Source organism: Bos indicus x Bos taurus, chromosome 28 (assembly GCF_003369695.1).
Source record: "Bos indicus x Bos taurus breed Angus x Brahman F1 hybrid chromosome 28, Bos_hybrid_MaternalHap_v2.0, whole genome shotgun sequence".
In the NCBI taxonomy this organism is placed as follows: Eukaryota; Metazoa; Chordata; class Mammalia; order Artiodactyla; family Bovidae; genus Bos; species Bos indicus x Bos taurus.
Genome location: NC_040103.1, coordinates 45,776,526 through 45,798,008, shown reverse-complemented (window position 1 = coordinate 45,798,008; position 21,483 = coordinate 45,776,526). Strand labels below are relative to the sequence as shown.

Below are 21,483 nucleotides of genomic sequence, written 5' to 3'. Positions count from 1 at the left end.
AGCGTATAGCTGGTATTACAGCCATGTTACAGCAGTCACTGGAAGGCCTCCTATTAGAAGGTCTTCAGACTTCCAGTGTTGATATTATTCGGCACTGCTTACGCACTTACGCCACAATTGACAAGACCCGGGATGCAGAGGCGTTAGTTGGTCAAGTCCTCGTGAAACCATACGTAGACGAGGTTTGTGTACTGACGACTAAGGCCTTCATTCAGCAGATGTTCATAGAGCATCTGCTCTGTCTTTGGATGCTTTACTGGGTGTAAGGGGTAGTTTCGAGGCCTTTCTGTAAAGATTCTCAGTTACTGTAGTACCATCAGTTGTAAGAAAAGGTTGGTCCCTGGTGGTTACAACCAGCATGCAGGAGTCAGGCACCTTCTCAAGTGTTTTTTCTGATGCTGTAGCCCAGGGATCATGTTAATTTAGTGGGAGGAGGGTCTTGCCTAGGGAGAAAGAATGTATCAAAACGTTTTTAGGTCAGTTTTATGCTATGTACATTGTTTGCCACTAAATTCTTAAAATGAATCTTTACCTCCCGGCCTAGTGGGTAAAAGGGAACACGTAAGCAGACACCAGCGCTGCGGCTCCTGGTAAGGGGCCTGCTGAGACCCTGAGCGTGGGAGTCTGCCGAAGGCTGTCTTCACAGAGATGTGCTCTAAGTCTCGAATACTGAGGAGTCTTTTAGCCAGGAAGGTGGGAGGGAGGAAATAGTCACTGATGTAGGACTTTCATAGGCAAATGAGCAGCATATACCCTAAGTCCAGTGTCCTTCATCTACAAGGATACAGTTAAACTTTGGAAAGTAAGCATATTCTGCCTTTGAGCAGCCAGAATATAGACTGTACCATATGAAGTTGCCAATACTCAACATTTTCTGACTCACAAAAACGGCAGCTTCATCTGGTTCAAACTGATAAAAGTCACAGGCGCATCCTCGGTGTCGGCAGACTCCCTTCAGTCCGCTGTCCATGTGGGTGCTCCTTCTGTGCAGTAGGCCCACAGCCCTGTTCACCATGACTTTGGGGTGAAAGTCTCCCATTTATAAATGGAGGAAATTGAATCTCATTGATAAAAATGAAATGTAAGGATTAACTTCAGTAGTCCTTTCAGCTTTTGTTACTAAAAATAAATGATCTGTCAGTTTCCTCTCTTCCTATCCTGTTATATTTCATATCTAACTTGATAAGAATGAACAAGACAAATTACCTACTTTATTTCTTTATCAGTAAGTGAAAATCGTTAATAACTTATGCCTTTGTTTTTCATTGAACTGAACCTAATGTGCTAAATTAGAGAAACATTTGATGTTTCAGTGGCATATTAAATAAACCAAGGCCACATTTTAATTTTTTAATTCATATGCTTATCTTGTCATTAACCTCTTGACTCTCAACCTTAACACAAAAGATAAAATAATAAAGTAAAATAAAATATATATTTCCATCTTTCTCTGTCTCACACCTTCTCCTGATCTAAATTATAGTAGAAGAAAAGGCCGAGGTCAGTTCAGGGAGGGGCTGTTGTCATGGGAAATTGTCGTTTTATTTTGTTTTCAATCTCGGGAGGGGAGGAGGCAAATGTGCTTGGCTTTCCAGCTTCAGGCCAGTCTCTCACCCAGCCTGTGTCTCCCCTGGGTCAGAGCTGTGCTTCCAAATCCTGAAACGAGTTCTGAGTATAGCTGTTACTGTTAGAAAACATGTTAGCTGGGGAGGAGGGGGCATGAGAAAGCATACTTTTGAGGTTTTCTCTATTATTCCTGTAATGTGTAATTCATATCTCTCTTTTAGATGCTTTTTAAAAAATGCTGTTCATTTAATAGGTGATCCTAGAGCAGATTGTTGATAGTCATCTGAGTGATCTCCAGCTCATGTATGATAAACTCTTGGAGTTCGTTCCCCATCACTGCCGCCTTCTTCGAGAGGTCACAGGAGGAGCCATCTCAAGGTAGTTTAAGCAGCTGTGCTTAGAACTTGTGCCTGCTGATCGCTGCTGCCTCGCTGGGGTCGGGGTCCTGTGCACTCCCCTGGTGATTTGTGGGTCGGGACCCTGTGCACTCCCCTGGTGAACTATTAGCATAGCACTGTGAGGTGGGCGTGGGTCATCGCCCCAGAAGGTCATCATCTTAGAAGGAAACTGTAATGAGTAGGGCGGAGGTGAAGGGAACATTGTTCTCAATTCACAACCCATACTTTCCCCTTTTCTATACTTTTTCCTAATTACATGTGAAATAAAAGTTGGTTTCCTTACATTATTCTAATGTTGTAATCTGTTTATAAATATCAATTCAGTTTAATTCAACAAGTTTTATATTAATTGTGGTTAAAGTCATCTTTAGTATTCCCTCCTCTTGCCTGATTTCCACACTTTTAGCTTTGTTTCATAAATACCTGACTGCCTTTCACCATCACCACTGGCCTGATCCAGGCGTTTGTCATAGTTTTATCCAGAATAACGGGATCTGCCCACCTCCTCTCCCTACCTCCACCCTCTCCCTTCTCAGCCTTTCCCTCTGCCCTTCAGCTGTCACACTTACCCACAGTTCTGATCTTTAGGCACTGCCTTCTTCCTAAGTCCTAGTGACTTGTTGTTGCTTAGCGGGGAAAGCCCAGGCTCCTGATGCAGCAGACGAGGCCCTTTGCGCTCTGGCCTCAGTGGCCCTTGCGTGCGGCACTCTGTGGGCTTCCCTTGCTCCGCTGGTCCCCAGCACACATTTGGCAGGCCTGTGTTTTTCCTCAGAGTCCTCTGCCTTTCCCTTTCTTTTTGTTGATCTGTCATTCTGTGTGAAGCCCCAACTCAGATGCCACTTCCTTCAAGAGACCACCTTTCGTCCTGAAGTCTAGCTTTAATCCTGCTCTCTTCAGGCGATTGCAAGCTGCTTTCACTTCTGTTGAGGACCAATTTCCATCTTAACAGCTTGCTCCCATCCTGCACAACCCATACTCCCCACCCTTGGCACAGTGTCTTAAGACAGCAACTATCCAGTGTTTGTGAAATGAAACACTCAGTCAGTTTGAAGCATTAGAAAGGCAAATAAAGTCCCTTTCTTCATGGAGTAAAAATTATTTTTAGTCTTAAGATTTTTTTCTTTGAAAGGAGAAACCTGGGGAATAAATGTGCTGATTGACTGTGAAGTACCCTCTCTGTTTCCACTAGATGATTTCAGATGAAGGCTTGTTTTGCCACTTTTTAATAATCATGAAGATTTAGTTGGATTGGGGGTAAGAATTTAATAGAAGTCATCATGTGAAATTAAAGAGGCCACAGTAATGAAACAACCTATCATTAGATTTCACAAGCCTAGTCTTGGTCCTGAAATGTCAAGTTTCATGCCTCACATGTTTGTTCTTTTCCACAGTTTTCAGTGTGGCAGAACTCATGTAGAAAGCTCAGAAATTTGAGTGTCTAGACTGTACCTTGGTAGGTCATCTGCCTTTGCTTCACTCCCCATCATCTTGTTGCCCTGGACCCTCCCTTGCTCAGCATCTGCCTTTGGGTGCTCTGTATACCCGGCAACACCAATGATGTTCAGGAGTTATTTTCCAGAGAACGTAAATTAGCTTTTCTAATTGTTGATCTTGCATATTTAAATTTCCTTTTTGAGGCTTTAATTGTATATTTAGTTTGGAAATGAGGTGATCTTGGAATTCATTGTTGCTCATATTAGTGCATTTGTATTATAAAATCTTCAATTTTGTTCTCTCTTCCTATGCCTTATTAGAGCTAGTTCTTATTGTGATTAAAAGTATATGATATGATACATAGAATTGGGTATGTGGGACATAGGCATCTCCTTTCCCTCGTTGAATATAAAGAAAATCACCTTAATATAGAGCATGTTAGCAATGAGCAGAGTGGGTAGGTCAGTAAGATGATGCTGCCTAAAGGTACTCACAGATCTTTAAGTTCAGAGAAGCCTACGGAGCCCACCTTTTATTTATGTGCTATGCATTTAACACTGCTAATAGCATAAGTTAGCATAACACTGCTAACTACCATATGCTAGTCAGTGCTGAATGCTTTACCAACCGTACACCACCCTAAATGCTTCACAAATCTCACTCCATATAATGGCCCTATGATTTTAAAGATGAGGAAACCAAAACTCAGAGAAGTTAAATGACCCGAGATTTGAACTCGGGTGCTGTGGCTCCTGAGAGCGTGATTTTATCTCAGTGTTCTCTCTCACCTAAGTGTGTGAATTAGAAACTCAGAATTTGGCCTTTTTGCTGACAATGCAAAATAAAGCACGTGCATATGAAAACCATGAATGTTATCAGTGTTTTTGTATTAAGATTTGTAATCCAGATTTTACATGAAATAGTCATACAACATTAGACCTGAAGATAATCAGAGATAGCTGAGTCACAAAGCTGTTAGTAACTGGTAAATCAGTGTGATTTACAGTGTTTTAGCATTGAGTGGTGTTCAGGTTGAATGCAAAAATTGCTTTTCTTGTGGTATTAGATTGCTGCTTTTTCAGGGTAGTGTATAAACATGGCAGCCCATTTTAGGGGAGAAGACTGCGCCAGGGCAAGTCCGCACAGTTTTCCTTTATCCTTGACCCCAGCTGTCTGCTCTGTGATAATTGTAGGAGTCAGGACACAGGGGATGTATCAGGTTCTAGGTGAGAATGAGATCAGGAGTGAGATAGAAGTTTGGGCCTAAAAGCAAAATAATTGACAAATATAGTTGTTTTTAAAAGATTGAAGTAAATTTTAGGCTGAGGAACTTTTATTTTAATAAAACACCACAATGGAATTTTGCTTTTTGTAAGTATATGTTTCTGCTGTATTTGACTGAAATTTTTCTCTTATCTTACAGTGAAAAGGGCAATACTGTTCCCGGCTATGATTTTTTGGTGAATTCTGTCTGGCCAGAAATAGTACGAGGATTAGAAGAAAAATTACCGTCGCTGTTTAATCCTGGGGATCCTGATGCATTTCACCAGGTACCTTCCCCTCTGTTGTCTGGACTCTTGACGGTGTTAAGATAATCATGTCTTTTTCGCACAGTCTTGGTTCTGTGGTTTATTGAAAATCACAATCTGAGTTGCGGAGCCAGCATTTACCTTAAAAATACACACATTGTTTTATTCAAGTCATAGTCTCTGATATTTGGGGGACTAAGAATATTTTTTAGAATGTAAGGTAGAATTCAGTCGAGAAGCAATTATGACTAGATATGGATGTTTTTTATCTAAATTTTAAAAAAGATCTTAAGGACCATTGAAAACAAATCTCTACAGTTGTTTTCGATGAAAAATCAAGTTTGTAGAACTCTGCTATATCACTTCGAAGGAAAACAAGAAGTAGTAATTGGATTGTAGTATATATTAGGGTCAGTATATATTATATCCAATTACTACTTCTTGTTTTCCTTCAAAGTGATATAGCAGAGTTCTACAAACTTGATTTTCATCAAAAACAACTGTAGAGATTTATATAATTAATATTATAATTATTAACATAGTATAAAAATTTCCTCTGTAATCTGAAAGATTAGGAGGCCTTCATATTTCTTTTTTAAAAAAAAAATCATGTTTTTTATTTAAAGGACTTCGTGGTTGATAGATCAAAAGTAAACCCATATGTTAACTTTCCGCTTTTAAAGATGTTATGCAGTGTCCTGGAGAAGAATGAAGACTCTAGGCCAAGTGGCCTGAGTCTGCCGCGCTCTCCTGCTCAGTTCCCTGTTGCTCAGCCTCTTGGTGCCTCTCCTCTTCCTGCTCTGGATTTTGATTTTTGTTTTTTTATTCTTTTATTCAGTATGACAATCTTTGTCTTATAATTAGGTAATTTATAAATTTACAATGATCGTAGTGATTGATATATTTGCGGTTTTTTTATTTCTTCCTGTTTGTCCCATTTTTCTTCCTTCTTTTCCTTTCCTCTTCTTTTTTTTTTTCTTTTCCACCTTCTTTGTATTTTGCACTTTGGGAAATTTGTTTTTCTCATTTATTCTCTTTTACCCCTCTACTAATTTGGAAGTTCTGCCCTCTATTTATTTGTGTATTAAGTAACCTTAGTGGTTACTTAACAGAATTTAAAGTTACTGGTGTTCTTCAGCCTCCCAAACAGCACAGGATCTTAGATGCCAACCATGCCCTTCCATAGTATATATCAGGGTCTTATTTCTGTTTTAATATTTTTATGCCCCCAAGTTGGGCATTATTTTTATTGCTTTAACGTGGCCATCATCCTCCTCTCAAAATTATTCCACATGTTTATCATTTCCTTTGCTTATTGTTCCTTCTTGGATGTTACACCTTTTCTCTTGGATCATTTTCCTTCCTCCTGAAATTCATCTGTTACGAATTTCTGTTGATAATAAATTTCACTTTTTTATGATAAACCCTCAGTTAATATTTGTTTGAAAATAACGTTATACCTTTTATGTTTGAAAGGTAGTTTTGCTGGAAGTAGAATTCTCTGCACTTTGAACTTTGTCACTTGAAAGGAGTAGTTGCTGTTGTTTCTTGGGAGTTACGATGGCTTTTTCCCCTGGCTCCTATTAAAATTTCCCCAGTGACTGGTGTGCTGTTTCATTATGATATATCTAGTGTGGACTTCTTTTTATTTGCTGAATTTAAGATTTGTTGGGTTTTCTGAATCTGAGGATTGGTGGTTTTTTAAATCGTTTCTATATCATTTTTATTCATTAACTCAATTGTGCTTCTGTCTCATTCCTTTATCATTTGCTTTTAGAACTCTTGATTAATTATCCTCACTTTATCTTTCATGTTTCCTGAATTTACTTTTTTATTTTTCATCTCTTTGTGCTACATTCTGGGTAATTTCTTGAGACTTTTCTTCTAGTTCAAGAATCCCTTCTTCGGTTGTGTCTAAAATTCCTTTTCACCTGTTTCAAATTTATCATTATTTTCATTTCTAGAAGCTCTATTTGCCTCTTTTTCTAATTGTGCTTGGTTGCTTTGCTTACTAATTTTTAAAGTGTAGAGAGGCAGAAGTTGAGTGTGGTGAGCCTGGGCCTAATAACTTCACAACAGGTAAGAAACCAAATTTGGAACTTTATTATCCCAGAAATACCACTTATCTGTTCTCTTGGCCCTTGTTACAGTGTGTTGAACCATACAATTAAGTAATATGATTTTCAACAAGTTGTGTGACACTGAGTTTTGTGACTTTATAAAATAGACCTTTATAAATAAATAAAGTAGAGCTTTTAAAAATAGATACCATAAGCAGAATGAAGTAATGGTCTTAAGCATTAGCAATTTAGACCCTTTACATCCCTCTTTAGAGAATCATATTGATCATGTTAGGCTTGAGATTTTTCAGCTCAGAAGTGAAGCTTTCTGATGAAATGTTGACTTTAGAATTCTAAACCAATACTTAATGTTCGTGGTTACATTTCTTGCAAGAAATGCTTTCAGTTTTCAGTGTTAATGGGACATGCTTTTGAGAAGAGAGAAGTATTTTTGCATTCCTTTAATATCCATTATATGCAAGGGTGTAGTTTTTCCCAAAGGGGATGAGTTATATTTTTCTTTGTCTCAGCTCCTCACATCTAGACCACACTTAGGGAATTCAGTAAGTGTAGCTAAGAGTCAGACACGACTGAGCGACTTCACTTTCACTTTTCACTTTCATGCACTGGGGAAGGAAGTGGCAACCCACTCCAGTGTTCTTGCCTGGAGAATCCCAGGGACGGGGGAGCCTGGTGGGCTGCCGTCTATGGGGTCGCACAGAGTCGGACACGGCTGACGCAACTTAGCAGCAGCAGCAGCTCAAAACCAGCTGAAAGGAATTTAACACTATAGTAGTGTTTACTGTACTACAGTTCCCATGTAATCACAGATATCATATTTAGGTGATTGGTTTGGTGACCCAGAATAGAGCTTCTCTTAAGTGAGAAGTACATGGGAAATCCTGCAGTGTTCTCCCTAGAGCCTGGGGATTTAGAGCCCTTGCCAAAGGACGTTGTGGCTACAGTTTTGCACTGCTGACTGACTGGGCTTCTGGTTCCTCTATTTCCTTGCTTTGTTTCTGAGTAAATTCCTTCTGAGCCTGAGCAGAAGAGGAAGTGTTATCTCTATAGGAGATGATAATAAAAGCAGTTAACCTAGTGGTGTAGTTTTCTGGGTTAAATTAAACAATACAATTGTAAGCACTGTGTCCAGATGATACATGTTAAGTAAGTGTTACCTGCTGCTCTTAGTGGTGTTGCTGGATTCCCCTTGTCAGTCTTCATGCTGTCCCATCTATAAAAATGATGTAATTACTCACATGGTTTGAGTAATTTCTTTCCTTTTTTCCCCCCTCTCTTTCCTTTTTTTAAAGTTTCTACTTCTTCTCGAAAGGCCTTGAAAATATACCACCTAATCCGTGGTCTCTTGTGGCTCCTGGGCAGTTGGGGGCCCTGGGAGATGAGCGAGCACTGTGACTTGAAGACCACTGGCCTTGGAATACCTGGGCGTCTTGATGGGCTCGCCACCCAAGACCTTGAACAAGTCATAGAACCACTTTGGGCATTACTCAGTGTGCGGATCTTCAAAGGAAGATCCTGCAAGGTCCTAATGAGATCTTTAAACCTATGATTCTGTGTGTTGATCTTTATCCTGATTTCCATTTTTCAGTATATAATCCCGATTCTGGTTAGTTTACTTAAAATGAAAATTCCACCTGTTTGTTCTTATTTTAGAAATATACCATAAGTATGGATTTTGTAAGAACATTTGAACGGCAATGTGGATCACAGGCCAGTGTAAAAAGATTAAGAGCACATCCTGCCTATCACAGCTTCAATAATAAGTGGAACTTGCCTGTTTATTTTCAAATAAGGTCAGTAATTTATTCCCATCACCTCCACCCTTCTGAAATAGAATGTGAACACCAGTTCAGATGGACTGAACTCCGTCTCACAGCCCCTTCCTGGAGATCATCATATTATTCCTCGGGAAACAACTTAAAGCAGAAAGGCGCAGGAAGTATCATGATTGCCCAAGTTCTGGCTTATACGACAAAAGGATTAAGCTCTACTCTTCTGTCATTAGCACGCTGAGAACGCTAGACTCCAAGGGAGCGAGACCAGGTCCAGCTCCATTCCCAGGTGCTATGTCTCCATTCGCCACGAAGAGGGTCGCCCAGCAGCTCTTCCTCTCCATTTTCCTCGTTCATCACTTGCTTCAAATAGCAGACCTATCCTTCATCTGTAGTTTTGCACATCTGTAACATTTTTATCCTCAGAGGGAATCAGGAAAAGTATTCTTTCTTGAATATTGTTTGTAGCTGATTCCAACCATCAATTTATAAGAATTGTAGTTACAATTTATAAGAATTGTAGTTATTATTTTGGCTTCCTTTATAATCTTGGTGAGTATTCTGGAAAATGGTGACACTTTCCTTCCGGATAGCATAATGATATCACCAGTGTCAGTAAGTGGTCCTGTAGACAATTTGGGGCAATTTAGGATAAATTCTTAACAATGTATGTTCCCCTAGAAAAATAGATGATAATATAGCCATTTTTGCAGATTCTCTTGAATGAGATCACAATAAGTTCCTCCATTAGTTAGAATGGTTTTTAAAGACTTGGAAGCTTTTTGTTTAAATTGCTGGATGCTTTCATTAATTATAATGCAGTCCTTCCCTGGAGTTCTGAGGAATAATTACAGAGAGGGAAAAATATTAAATACCTTGACTTGTAATTACTTGCCATGATTGAGAATCTATATAATCATCTTTTGATGATGAAATCAAAGCTGTCAGACTGTTAGTATGGTGCTCTTTTACATACAATACTGAGCTTTATACTTAATTTTTCAAGGTTATATTATCATGTAGGTAAGAAATTAAGGATTTGTTTGTCTGAGATACTCATGGACTGCATGGGAAGTAATCGTTATGTGCTGATCAAGATGTAGCCAGGGCAAGAAGCCCTTTTGGTTTGTGAGAAAAATTTAGAATGGTGAAGCATCATTCTATAGTGTAAGAGTGCAGTAGAGAAATGATATTTAAACTTTCCGTGTGTCCTGTAGTCTACGTTTTGGGTTAGATTGCTTTAGATATCTAATAACCATCACAGCCTGTACTCCTGTTTACTGCCTCCACATGCCTCTTATCTAGTCGTTTCCCCAGGCCCCATACCCCCAACGTGGTGATCTTGCCCTGTCACGTCATTCTGCCTTCTGGAGTCGTGGGCCCTGCAGGGTAGCACAGCCTGGCCTCAGCCCATTCTCCTCTCATCACAGGTTCTCTCAAAGCTGGTAATTGAGTCTTAAACTATGCTGAAACTCAGCCAGTCCCATGAAAGACATTTTTAATCTTCACCAGAGTTTAGCCATAAGCATTCAAAGGAATTGCTTAACTTTTCTGTGTAAATAGTTTTATTCAAAATTTATGAAATTTAAAAAGTTACGTTTGAGATACGAAGTGTGGAACCTGTTTTCAGTGCATTTGCTCTTTCCACTTAAAAAGAAATTCAAGTAATACTTTATAGAACACCATTCTGTTGATTTTTGTCAGTGGTTGGGTTATTTATTCTCTGGGATAACAGAATGTTCTGCAGACATGGCTAGTGTCAAAGCTGTATTGCTGTCTGATTCACTTCAGGGTCATTTAAAGTAAGCCTAAATGCCAGTAGGGTGGTGATGTTTCAACAGATTTCTAGGAAGGAGTATCAGTACTAATACTGCACTCTCAGTAGCAATCAGACAGTCCCAGGTCTGACCCTCTGCCTACATCCCCATCATCTTCAGGAAAGAAGGCACGCCTCCCGCCACCACCATTCTGTGAGCACACGGGCACCCCTTCTGTCTCTGGTGCCCTGTTGTGCCAGCACTTCATTTGTTCTTACAGGAGTTTTGGAAAGTAGGGTTAGGAATTAGTTTTCATAGAAAGAGATTAAAGGCACATCGGCCCCCAACAGCCTCAAATGGTAGTAAGTCAGTGGCTGCCTGGAAGCTGGGTGTTAGCCCCTTAAATGCTACAGGCAGTGTTACGTCTTTTTTGACTGAACTCTTGCTAGAATGTTCCATGCTCCCAGGATGGTCACCTGTGCTCTCTGTCTGCTCCGTTCAGCACATGCTTCACAGGGTGTAGCTCCTTCACAGCTTGGAGTCTGTGTGGCACTAACGTGCCTTCCTTCCCCTCCACCCTTCTCAAGTTGTGTCCGTGCGTCAGTAGAGCCATGCGTGGGGAAGGGGGTGTGTGTCTCCAGATCATCCCCATACCCAAATGTAAAAGTTGAGGAGTGTTTGTACTTGGGGTTGCCTTTCTTACAAATCCTCTATCAAGAGTAGAATGGCATCCCATATACATGTGAAAAGTTAGCATAACTTTTCAAATTTCACCAAAGTAACATTTCACTTTGTTTATTTTCTAAGAAGTACAACCTAACATTTCAATCCTGGAAGTTACTGGCCAGCAAAGCTACTTGAGGGGCTGGTGCTGGGCTCCTGGAGGGCAGGGCGAGGGGGCTACTGGGCCGCACGACACGGACAGTTTAGTTTTAAGGATCTCACACCTGGTCACACGTAACCTGCACATCTGTGTAAAAGGCATTAATTTAGGGGTCTGCTGCATTTGTTTCTTGCACTTTCTCGTTTGTGTGATTTTCAGATTGTTGTAGCATACAAATAGTTTTATCCTGTGTCTTTACTTACACTGAATTATACCTGTTCCTCTGATGGCCACAGAACTTCAAGCTGACCTCTCTTCACGCTGCATTCAGTAGGAACTGTGCCGCATCTTACAGAAACCTCCCTTCCTTGGGGCTGTGAAGGTTGCCTCTGGCTTTCCGCGTTCTGAACAATGCTGCGTTAGTGTCAGGCCTTTTCCGTGTTGAAGCTTACTTCCTGTGTTTTATGTATTAAATGATTTGGGCAAAAGGTGGGATGAGGGATCTGAGCCTAATGCAGAAGCTGGCCTGCTCTCTCCACTGCAGGGCAGCCCCTGCCCTCTCCCCCTCACTGTGCTCAGGAGCACCGCCTCCTTTGCGGTCTCCAATGCTCTCTTCTCTTCCTCCACTTCTCTTCTGTCACTTGTTCCCTCTGTGCCTCTGCCTGCTGCTTGGAGAAACTCGCCTTTTGCAGGCTTCGCGGGGCAGTTGCTGAGTTCTTCCCTCCGTGTGGGGAGCGGCCAGCTCCAGCGGTCAGGGTGACCCAAAGCCCTCTGCTCTCAGCCGCTTGTGCCTTTGAGGGCAGGGCTGCTGCTCTTTGTGTGAAGTGCTGCTGCGTCTACTCTCCAGTTTCCTGAGGATCAGTTTCAGAACTGCTTTTAAAAAGCATATAAGTACTATCGAAAAAACCAAGATCATCGATTAGGTAAATTGATGTTAAGTATGTTCAGAATTTATTGGTAGCAAGGGAACTAGGGGGTGACAGAAGAATGCATGGTAAAGAAAGTATGAGCATGGAAGGGTTGGTTATACAGGTGGGAAGGAGGATGCTACATAGGCAGCTAATTAAGGAAATAAATGCACACACAGTTTCATTTCACAGTCATAAAAATGTGTCCACATCAGGTGTTAAAACAGAAGTCTGTGAGAAGATGGTATGCAATGGCAAATAGCCAGCAGAGAAAACAGAAAACCCATCGAGAAAGCAGATCCTGAGCCTCAGGGTGGGCATGCGGGCAGCAGATATTTGATGAGCACCAGGCAGAGACTTGTTCTAGTTTAACTGCCTATTTTCAGTGATATGTCTCAAGCTGCAAACAAAGATACAGAATATAGCTTCTCCATTTCTTAGTTTGAGGGACATTTACTTTCTTCTGATAGTGTGGAGGTAAGAGGACTGGAAAATCCAGTCTTATGGCCCAGAAGTGATTACCTGATTGTAGGTGGTGGGACTTGCCAGAAATGGCTTCCTGGTCAAGTAATTCACATAAGTTTATTTCCTGCTCAGTAAGAAGAAAAGTCTGTGGAGGCCAGGCATCAGGGCTGCTGGGGCATCTCTGAGGCACTGGCCCTACGAGCAAGCAGGAGAAGGGTCCTATTGCCTGGGGTGGGGGCAGGTTGGGGGAGAGGCACCTGAAGCAGAGAAAACAGCAGTTTACACTCTTGTTTTTCTCTCAGATTTAGAGAAATAGCGGGATCCTTAGAAGCAGCACTCACAGACATCCTGGAAGACGCACCAGGTAACACCCTCACAGTGACGCAGGCTGTCATTAAGCGGGTTGATTCCATTCACCAGGTCTTCTTGGCGGCCTGAGCGCCCGGGAGCGCTCTGAACTTCTGCTGTCTTCCAGTAGTGTTACTTGCTCAGTCATGTCCGACTCTTTGCAACCCCATGGATTGCAGCCTGCCAGGCTCCTCTGTCCCTGACATTCTCCAAGCAAGATTACTGGAGTGGGCAGCCATTCCTGACCCAGAGATCAAACCCAGGTCTCCTCCATTGCATGCAGGTTATATACCATCAGAGCCACCAGGGAAGTAAGTTAGACCCTGAAGATATAGTTTAACTTCTTTTTAAAAAAGGTTTATAGAGCTTCCGGCTGTATAGAGACGATATAAAGGATGCTTTAAGAACATGGGAAGGAGACCATATTTTCGTTTCTGAATATAATGTGTCAAGGGGATATAACCCCTGCTGTGCTTAAGTGACAGCCTTTCTTGTAGCCATGTGGCCACCCTCCACTTCCCTCTCAAGCTAAGGTAAAGGATCAGAATGACCCTTCCCTCCAGAGGATGACTCAGCCCGGACTGCTGCCTCAGGCCTCCAGAGCCCTTGGGCCAGTCCTGGGACAGGGGGCAGGGACTGGGCTCAGCCTACACGTTCCAGACACGTTTGCATCAGGCATGCTTTAGGCGTCCCTGCTGACTGCCCACCTAGGTGGCTGTTCCTGTAGCCACAAAGCTCCACTCCACTGTGCTCCCTTTCGTGCAGCCAAGTTCCATCTAAACTGAGCTCTTTTAGCCTCAAAAGTTTATTTTCAGCTGTCTTTGCAAAAGTAGCCATGTGTAATTGACTCTCTATGTTTAAATAGCGTGTTCAGGAGTGGAAGAGAAGACAGGGCAAGTCCAAAACCAAAGATTAAACCCTTGCAAGTGATGCCCTCCAATTCGCATTTGCCAGTTTATTATAGAGTACCTGTTAACTGACTATTTCTGATTGTTGTATATGTTTAATGTGTATCAAATGCCTGGGAGAAGGAGTCATGTAAGATTAGCAAACAGCATTACACGAGAGGTGTAGTGGCGTGCCCGCCTTACGGCGTCCTGGCTGTGCACGCCACCTCCCCAACTCTCTCTGACCTCATAGGATTCTTCAGAAGGTCACTGGCTTCACTCTTGGCTTGTCCGCTGAAGATTTTAGCTGTTAGCCCTTCTGCTGCGACTCCTTAACTGTGCATTTTTACCTCTAGCTGGGAGCCCGTATCGCCTTTTGGCTTCTCATAGGACGTGGAGCAGCCTTCAGAGGTGCTGGTCTGACAAGATGTTCTTGCCGCTGCTGGCGCATCGTCTGTGGAGACTGACGCTGCAGATTCTGGCGCGGTACTCCATATTTGTCAAGGAGGTGAGGGCTGGCTGGTGCTCATCCCTAATCAAGACTGAAATGAATTAAAGATAGGTTAAGGAAACGTGCCAAGATTTTTAAAGCCCACGTGGTCATGAGAGGTTGATGCAAGGGCTATAGTCCAAATTCCCAAGTTTCCATCCTTTTCACTCTTGTTTATGTGACCTTTAGGGGCATCAGTCATCACATATTCATTGCTTCGTCTTTTTGAAAAGCACCGCATTGACCTTATTTTCCTTGAGGAAAACCAGAATCTTTGTATGGTGCCTCCAATACAGAGGCACCATAAAACAGAGATGATCGTTTTAATGAAGATGATAAAAATATGCATATTTTTTCCTTAATATTTGGAAATTTAAAAACACCAAATGGCTGAGATTAGAAGGTTGTAAAACTGATTAACCTTCCCTTCGTTTCAGAAACCCTTTTCAGCTTGGATGTATTAGGTATTCACATGCCCATGATGATTGGTTAGTTTTTGTGCATAAAGTCACAGGAACATTCCTGTGGTCCAGTGCTGAGCACCCGGCCCCACCTGGTCTGTTCCAGGTCTTAGAGATGCCTGCACAGACAGCTCAGGGACAGACACACACCCCGGCCAGTGCAAGGTGATGAGTATAAGAGAGCATGAGCAGAAGTTTAGGAAAGATGACATGGAGAAGCCATCATCCACGGACACGAAAGCACTCTGTCAACTGGAGAAGAGTGTTTCAGTGGAAAAAGCACAGGCTTCAAGTCAAACTCAGACCTTGGCCCTGCTGCTCTTTAACTTCATGGTCTTAGGGAAATTGGCTGAATCTCAGATTCTTCGTCTGTAAAATAGGAAAACAGCTTCTACGTGTGCTTGTTGTGAGGAGTAAAGAGATTTCTTGCCCAGCAAACTGATAACGAAGGTGCCCAGCAGATAATGGTGCTCCATCCACGTTCCTCTCCTCTTCCTCCTTTGCCTCCCTCTACTCAGAGGAGTCTCAGTAGAGCCCCTGCCCTGTGCAGGTGTTCACGGAGATCGTGCAGTTCCTGGGACACCGTGGACTTGATATGATTCTGTGAGGCCTGGGCTTGCTTCATCACCCCCAGCAAGATGCCAGCCAGTGATTATTCTCACACCTAGAATATTCCATTCTTTTCTCGATGCAAGTGCTCTTCCCTTAGGTTTTTCCCCTTGTAGCAATCCATTATGCAGAGAACATTATGCCATTTGTATTATCTGAAGCATGATTGAGGTTGAGACTTTTATTTTTTACCCTTATGATGATAATTTATCAGGTAAATATGGTGAATTGTTTACTTTTTAAAACCTTCGAGGTTCCAGATCTTAATCTCCCTTGAGTTTCGGGACCTCTTGCTCGATTTCTGACTGTCACGTAAGTCAAGGAGGGGTGCACACGGGGCCAAGTGTGTCCTGCCCCTGCTTTCACACCTGCCTGGAGAGGCGGGACGCAGTGTCCTTTCACGAGTTACTTTCACTTAATACTTTTGTGTTGAGTTACATGCTCATGTATCTTGCAGGTGGAAACATTTTATCACTGAAATCCTTTTTCAGCTTTTACTCAGGCCCATCTCTAATGAAAGTGCTAAGGATGTTAAAAAGCCTTTGGTAACTGGCAGCAAAGATCTTTCTATCACCCAAGGAAATTGCGAAGACCAAGCAAGTGGCCCTTCTGAAACAAAGCCCATCGTCTCCGTTTCCAGCACTCAACTTGTCTATGTGGTCACAGACCTGCACAGGCTTCAGGAGCAGGTAAGCCTGTGTTGCAGAGGATTCTAAGTTGGGGGTTCAGTGTTCTCACTGTCTGGCTTCATGGGGTTTAGACTTGTGGGCCCAGGGCCCCTGAGAGAGAGCATCCATTTACTTCCCTGCCGGTGTTGCCTCCACCCCGACAGGCATGCTCTCCTCCTTGGGTAGCAGCCTGTCTACAGCATGCCTGCCTGGAGCCCTGGCTTCCCCTGAGCAGTGACGCCACAGGCCAGGAGCAAGCCAGGCCCTCATTAGCTCAGCTTACTCTGTGGAGCCATGGTCTTTAATGGGTTGGATTCCAATTATTTCTAGTCTACTTACCCAGTACTTATACTTTAAAAGTGCTGAACAATTAAAACGTCTTCCTATTTCCTCCACATAGGTTTCATGTTCTTGCTTTTATCATTAACAGAACTTTGTTTAAGAACAGAATGTGTTTAAGTGCTGTGATACTTATTTCTGCTTTTTTCAGGTTTAAGTGTTTTGTGGCGCTTGGACAAATACTGTATGTGTTGAGCAAAAACATGGTCTTTATCATAAGGTTTTTTTGGTATTGAGGGAAGCTACAGAATAGCGTTAATAGCCATGAAAATATGATTTTCCTTGTCGTTGAATTATTTTCTAGTGAAAGCAGTAATTAAGAATTTTGTTTTCTTCCAATGAAAGTTATTGAAAGTTCTGAGTTTAGTTTTATCATTAATTAATAACATTCTGGAGCTGTAGGTGCATATAGAATTGCCTCCTCCTTTGACTAATAAAAAGTAACTGAATATATAAAGTGCATATTTATTTCAGCTTCCAGAACTCTTAGAAACAATCAAGCCAAAACTTGAAGTGATGGGCTTTAAGAATTTTTCCTCCATCTCAGGTAAAAATGAGTCTTTAGATTCAGCAAATCTTTGAATAAGAAATAACTTAAAATAGAATTTTGGAGACTAGGATATATTTAATTATCAGTTTTCTCTAGTTGTAAATCCTTGGTTGTTTCTGTATTCTGTTCTGTGATTTTTAACTTCTCTGAAGGAATATTTTAATTCTAATAATTTGATTTGATTTGGTTTATTGTATACTCTCTTTAGGCCTGGGCCTGAATAGAGTGATAAAACACATCTTTCCATCTCCGCAGCAGCCCTGGAGGACTCCCAGCTGTCTTTGTCTGCCTGCGTACCTGCCTTGAGTGAGAAAATCACCCAGGACTTAAGTGAGTCTTGCTTTAGTCACCTGAAAAGTGCCCTGGAGGTTCCCAGGCTGTACCGAAGAACCAATAAGGTCAGTGCACTCATTGACAAGAATTCTGAGGTGGGGAAGTATGTATCAGGAAGGCCAGAGAGGGAAGAAATGGTTAAGCGAGAACAGAAGTAGGTTCTCCAGGGGAGACTCCATCTCATTCAATTGTGAGAAGATGGCCAGGGCCTGGGCACAGACATAATTTAGGTAGCTGGACTTAGGCAGTGTGGACTTTGGGCCTTGAGGGAAAATAGTATTTTCAAAGAAAGCATTTTAATAAAACATTTTAAGTCCTGCCCTTCTTTTGGTCTTCATAGTCTATATTTGAGAAGATCTGAATTTACCTTATTTCTTTTATATTGCCATTGGAAGTACCTGCTTCTGTCTTTTACTGGATATGGTATAAAAACGTTACATTAAAAGATATTAAAGGTATTTATAAAGTGAAAAATTGAGCTTATACTGGTATTCAAAGTCAAATTCTCCTTTGTCTTCACTTTATAGGGTAGGAATTGGGGAATTTGTTTTTAGCAGTGTTTTAGTTTTTCTCTTGAACTCTCATTTTCAAGTGTTTATATTCATTCCATTCTTGCTAGTTCTTATTTTCCTTCTAATTTTCTTTTCTCCTGGTTGTAAAGTTGGATTTTAGTTTACAACTAAAGTTATTCCCAGGAGCTGTGAAAATGTCCCACAGCATTGTGCTGTTTTGGAATATCCTGGAGTTTCCACACGCACACCCAGTGCAGGGCCTGGTCTGCTATTGCTGCTACTTCTCCCATCCAGCCCCTGCTCTGGATGCAGGGGGCAGCTGGGCTGCGCCCTGAGACGAGATGAGCTCATCTCTGTGGCTATTCTCCTTTTCCTTTTAAAATCTAGGACATACAGCAGAATTTCCACCTCTGGGAACATCAGCAAGAGTATCTAATCTCCTGGTGTTCTGGTCTGAAGTGGGAGAGACAGACCTATTTTAGTTTGCCAAATTCATTACTTTTCCTGTAGGAATCTACCAGCTTTCCCTTTGTCATCAGCAGGGTGTTGTTATATTTACCAAGGGCTCGCCTCGTGGGTCAGACAGTGTGCTAAACGCTTTCTACTGACTTTCGTCATATGAAGTGAGTGCCAGTGCCCTGATGTACAGATAAAGAGACCAAAGTAAGCAAACTGGATCCTCACTTCTTAAGAGCTGGTCTGTTAAGCAGCAGCAAATGGTCACTGGTCGGAGCTGGTCATAAATGCATGGTCTCAAAACTTGGCCCCGCTCACCTCCTGCCCAGTACGCACACACAAAATCAGACCTAGAATTAACAAAGTGGCCAGGTGATTTGTGTGAACACAAGGTTAGGGAACCTGAGTCCGGTCAGCTCCGGGCATCGTCCTCGGTGGCTCCCTCTTGGTCTCCGGGGTCTTTCTGTAGACAACACTTAAACGTGTCTCAAAACTGGTACCTTAGTAATGTCCTTTTGAACATGAGGTTGGAGTAACTTACTTTCTCTTTTTCTGTTCATCTTTAACCTCTACCACCATTACCCAGGAGGTGCCCGTGACAGCCTCCTCTTACGTGGACAGCGCTCTGAAGCCATTGTACCAGCTTCAGAGCAGGCACAAGGACAAGCTCAAGCAAGCCACGATTCGGCAATGGTTAGAAGCCACCCTCTCTGAGAGCACGCATAAGTAAGTGACTTACAAGTAGACTGTTCTGGACCTTCTTAGAAAAGTCCTAAGTCAGAGGTCACTGGGGCCATCACAAGTGGTTGTCTGTGGCCTCGTCACTGGACGAGGCTGGATGTGGGCACCCAGTCTCTTCCCATCTGTGCTCACTCCACCCCAGCCAAGGCTCTGCCTGGCCTGCAGCCATGCCAGCCCTGCCTCCCACAGCTCACACACCTCTGGGGACCCAGGCATATCCCACAGGCCCCTGAGCGCGCTGCCTTTGATGTCCTTAATGTCACTCCATGTAGGGATGTTCTGCAGGTCTAGGCACACTTCTCCTTTCAGGTCCTGTTTCCTTCTTCCATAATGGCTCCGGTCATGCCGACAGTCAGCAGACTTGCACTGGGGAGACCAGGGTAATCAAGGAAGCAAACATGTTCCTTGTGGAGTGTAATTGTAACTCTTACAGGGTTGCTGTCAAAGCCTCAAGCTAATGAGACTAGAGGAGGTCTTCAGTCTGGTTGAATGTCTCTTCAGTTCTAATTCAACCAACTATTTTCCCCGAATCCAGCATTGAGTTACATCAAAATATATTATTTGATTTTGTTGTTGAATTTTAATTATTAATTTTGCAATAATATTTTGTTTCTACTGCTTATGAATTAAGCAGCATTTGTGAGTTAATTTAGAACACAGCAACGAGTTATAATGCGGTTTCTGTTGGCAAATGTATTCTAAATGCCAGGTAACCAGCTTGTAAATAAAATTTTTAAATATAGCTCATTTATAATTTGGAAATCATTTTGAAGGCAATTAGTTTTATTTAAAATTTTTGAAATACTGTTACTCTTTAAAAATGATGAGCTGTTCCTAGAACTGATTGTAAATGAATTTGCTAATTACATTTGGGAAATGAGCTGCTGTTCAGCCTTGATATAGGAAAGACTTTGGCCTGTGATTTCTCTTAGTGCTCAGGACGGACATTTTAAACAAAATTCATATACATAGTTCTTAAATTCTGAGGGAATACAATGCTAGAGAGTCGAGACCCTGTTTTTCTTTCAGTCTTAAACAATATTTACTATGGCTGATCTTTTATTGGAATTGAATTTTTAACTAAAAAAATCCCTTTTTTGGTCCAGTGGGTGTGTTTGGTACTACGTCTCTTTGACCGCTGTGTCTTATGTTCAAGGTACTATGAGACTGTGTCGGATGTCCTGAACTCTGTGCGGAAGATGGAGGAGAGCCTGAAGAGGCTCAAACAAGCCAGGAGAACCACTCCTGCCAGCCCGGCTGGGCTCAGTGGCGGCGGCATGAGCGATGATGACAAGATCCGACGGCAGCTGGCCTTGGACGTTGCGTATTTAGGAGAGCAGGTGACCCGAGCACCGCTGCGCTTCCAAGGGCCCTGACTGCGTTCCAAGGGCCCAGCAGGCACCCGGCGATGACTGGGAGGGACCAAAAGCTCATTCCCGGTGCTAGAAAAGAGGACCAGGGCCCCAGACACTTGAAGGAGAAGGATGTGCACCCAGCAAATATGAGAAGGAAAAAGCAGAGTTTTTGAGGTCCAGTGAATTGACATTCCGTTGGCTTGCTGGCATTTATGTTCCCAAAGCTGCTGGGACATGAGCCCACAGGCAGAGATGGCGTCCTTTTGGTCCAGTGTCTAACCCGTGCTTGATATGGCATTGGTGCTGGCTGGCGGAGGATCCTTTGAGATATTTGTTAGTTTGGCTTTAGAATAACTAGAGAAGCATTAGGCCATTGATTTCTCCTTGTGGTGCTTGAGAAATCATCTCAGCACAGTTTCTTTGCCTCCCTGCCTGCGGTTTTTAGGTTTTCTGTAAAACACAAATTTTGGTGTCACACAGTGGAGGGGTGGACAGTCACGTAGGCATCGTCACCTGTGGGCAAGTGTGGGTCCTACGCAGGGCCTTCCATCCTTACTGTGTCAAACTCTTGAATGTTCAGAAACTGGCTTTCTCAAGTGCTTAGGTTTTCTGTAGCAATAAATGCTCAAGAAAGACCTTTTTAAAATTGCTATTTATTTATCTTTGGCGCACTGGGTCTCTTGCTGCTCGTGGGCTTTCCCTCGCTGTGGCAGCGGAGCTACTCTTGGTCGTAGTACATGCTTCTCAGGCAGTGGCTTCTCTCGTTGCCGAGCACAGGCTCGGAGGCCTGTGCTGCTTCGGTGGTTGTGGCTGTAGGCTAGTTGCTCTGCGGCGTGTGGAATCTTCCAGATCAGAGACTGAACCCATGTCGCTTGCACTGGCAGGCAGATTCTTAACCACTGGGCCACCAGGAAGAGCTTTTTGCTAGAGAAAAAGTGATATCATAACATTCCCGTCAAAAGATGCTTGGTTTTCTAGTCACTCTTTCTTACGGCTCAGCG

General features: G+C 42.5%; 1 protein-coding gene across 4 annotated transcripts in view; it reads left to right on the top strand.

Annotated features, from left to right (window-relative positions):
• COG2 (component of oligomeric golgi complex 2) overlaps positions 1–21,483 on the top strand; it is a 62,483-nt gene that overhangs the window by 39,598 nt on the left and 1,402 nt on the right. For 3 of the 4 annotated variants that reach the window (XM_027530793.1, XM_027530791.1, XM_027530794.1), the window contains 11 exons: positions 3–182; positions 1,820–1,944; positions 4,822–4,948; positions 8,662–8,801; positions 13,036–13,097; positions 14,325–14,476; positions 16,020–16,217; positions 17,010–17,082; positions 17,341–17,483; positions 18,973–19,112; positions 20,284–20,467. In XM_027530793.1, the coding sequence (XP_027386594.1) occupies positions 3–182; positions 1,820–1,944; positions 4,822–4,948; positions 8,662–8,801; positions 13,036–13,097; positions 14,325–14,476; positions 16,020–16,217; positions 17,010–17,082; positions 17,341–17,483; positions 18,973–19,112; positions 20,284–20,467 (1,524 nt within the window). The remainder of the gene's footprint in view (positions 1–2; positions 183–1,819; positions 1,945–4,821; positions 4,949–8,661; positions 8,802–13,035; positions 13,098–14,324; positions 14,477–16,019; positions 16,218–17,009; positions 17,083–17,340; positions 17,484–18,972; positions 19,113–20,283; positions 20,468–21,483) is intronic. The other variant, XM_027530792.1, reaches the window with a different exon arrangement.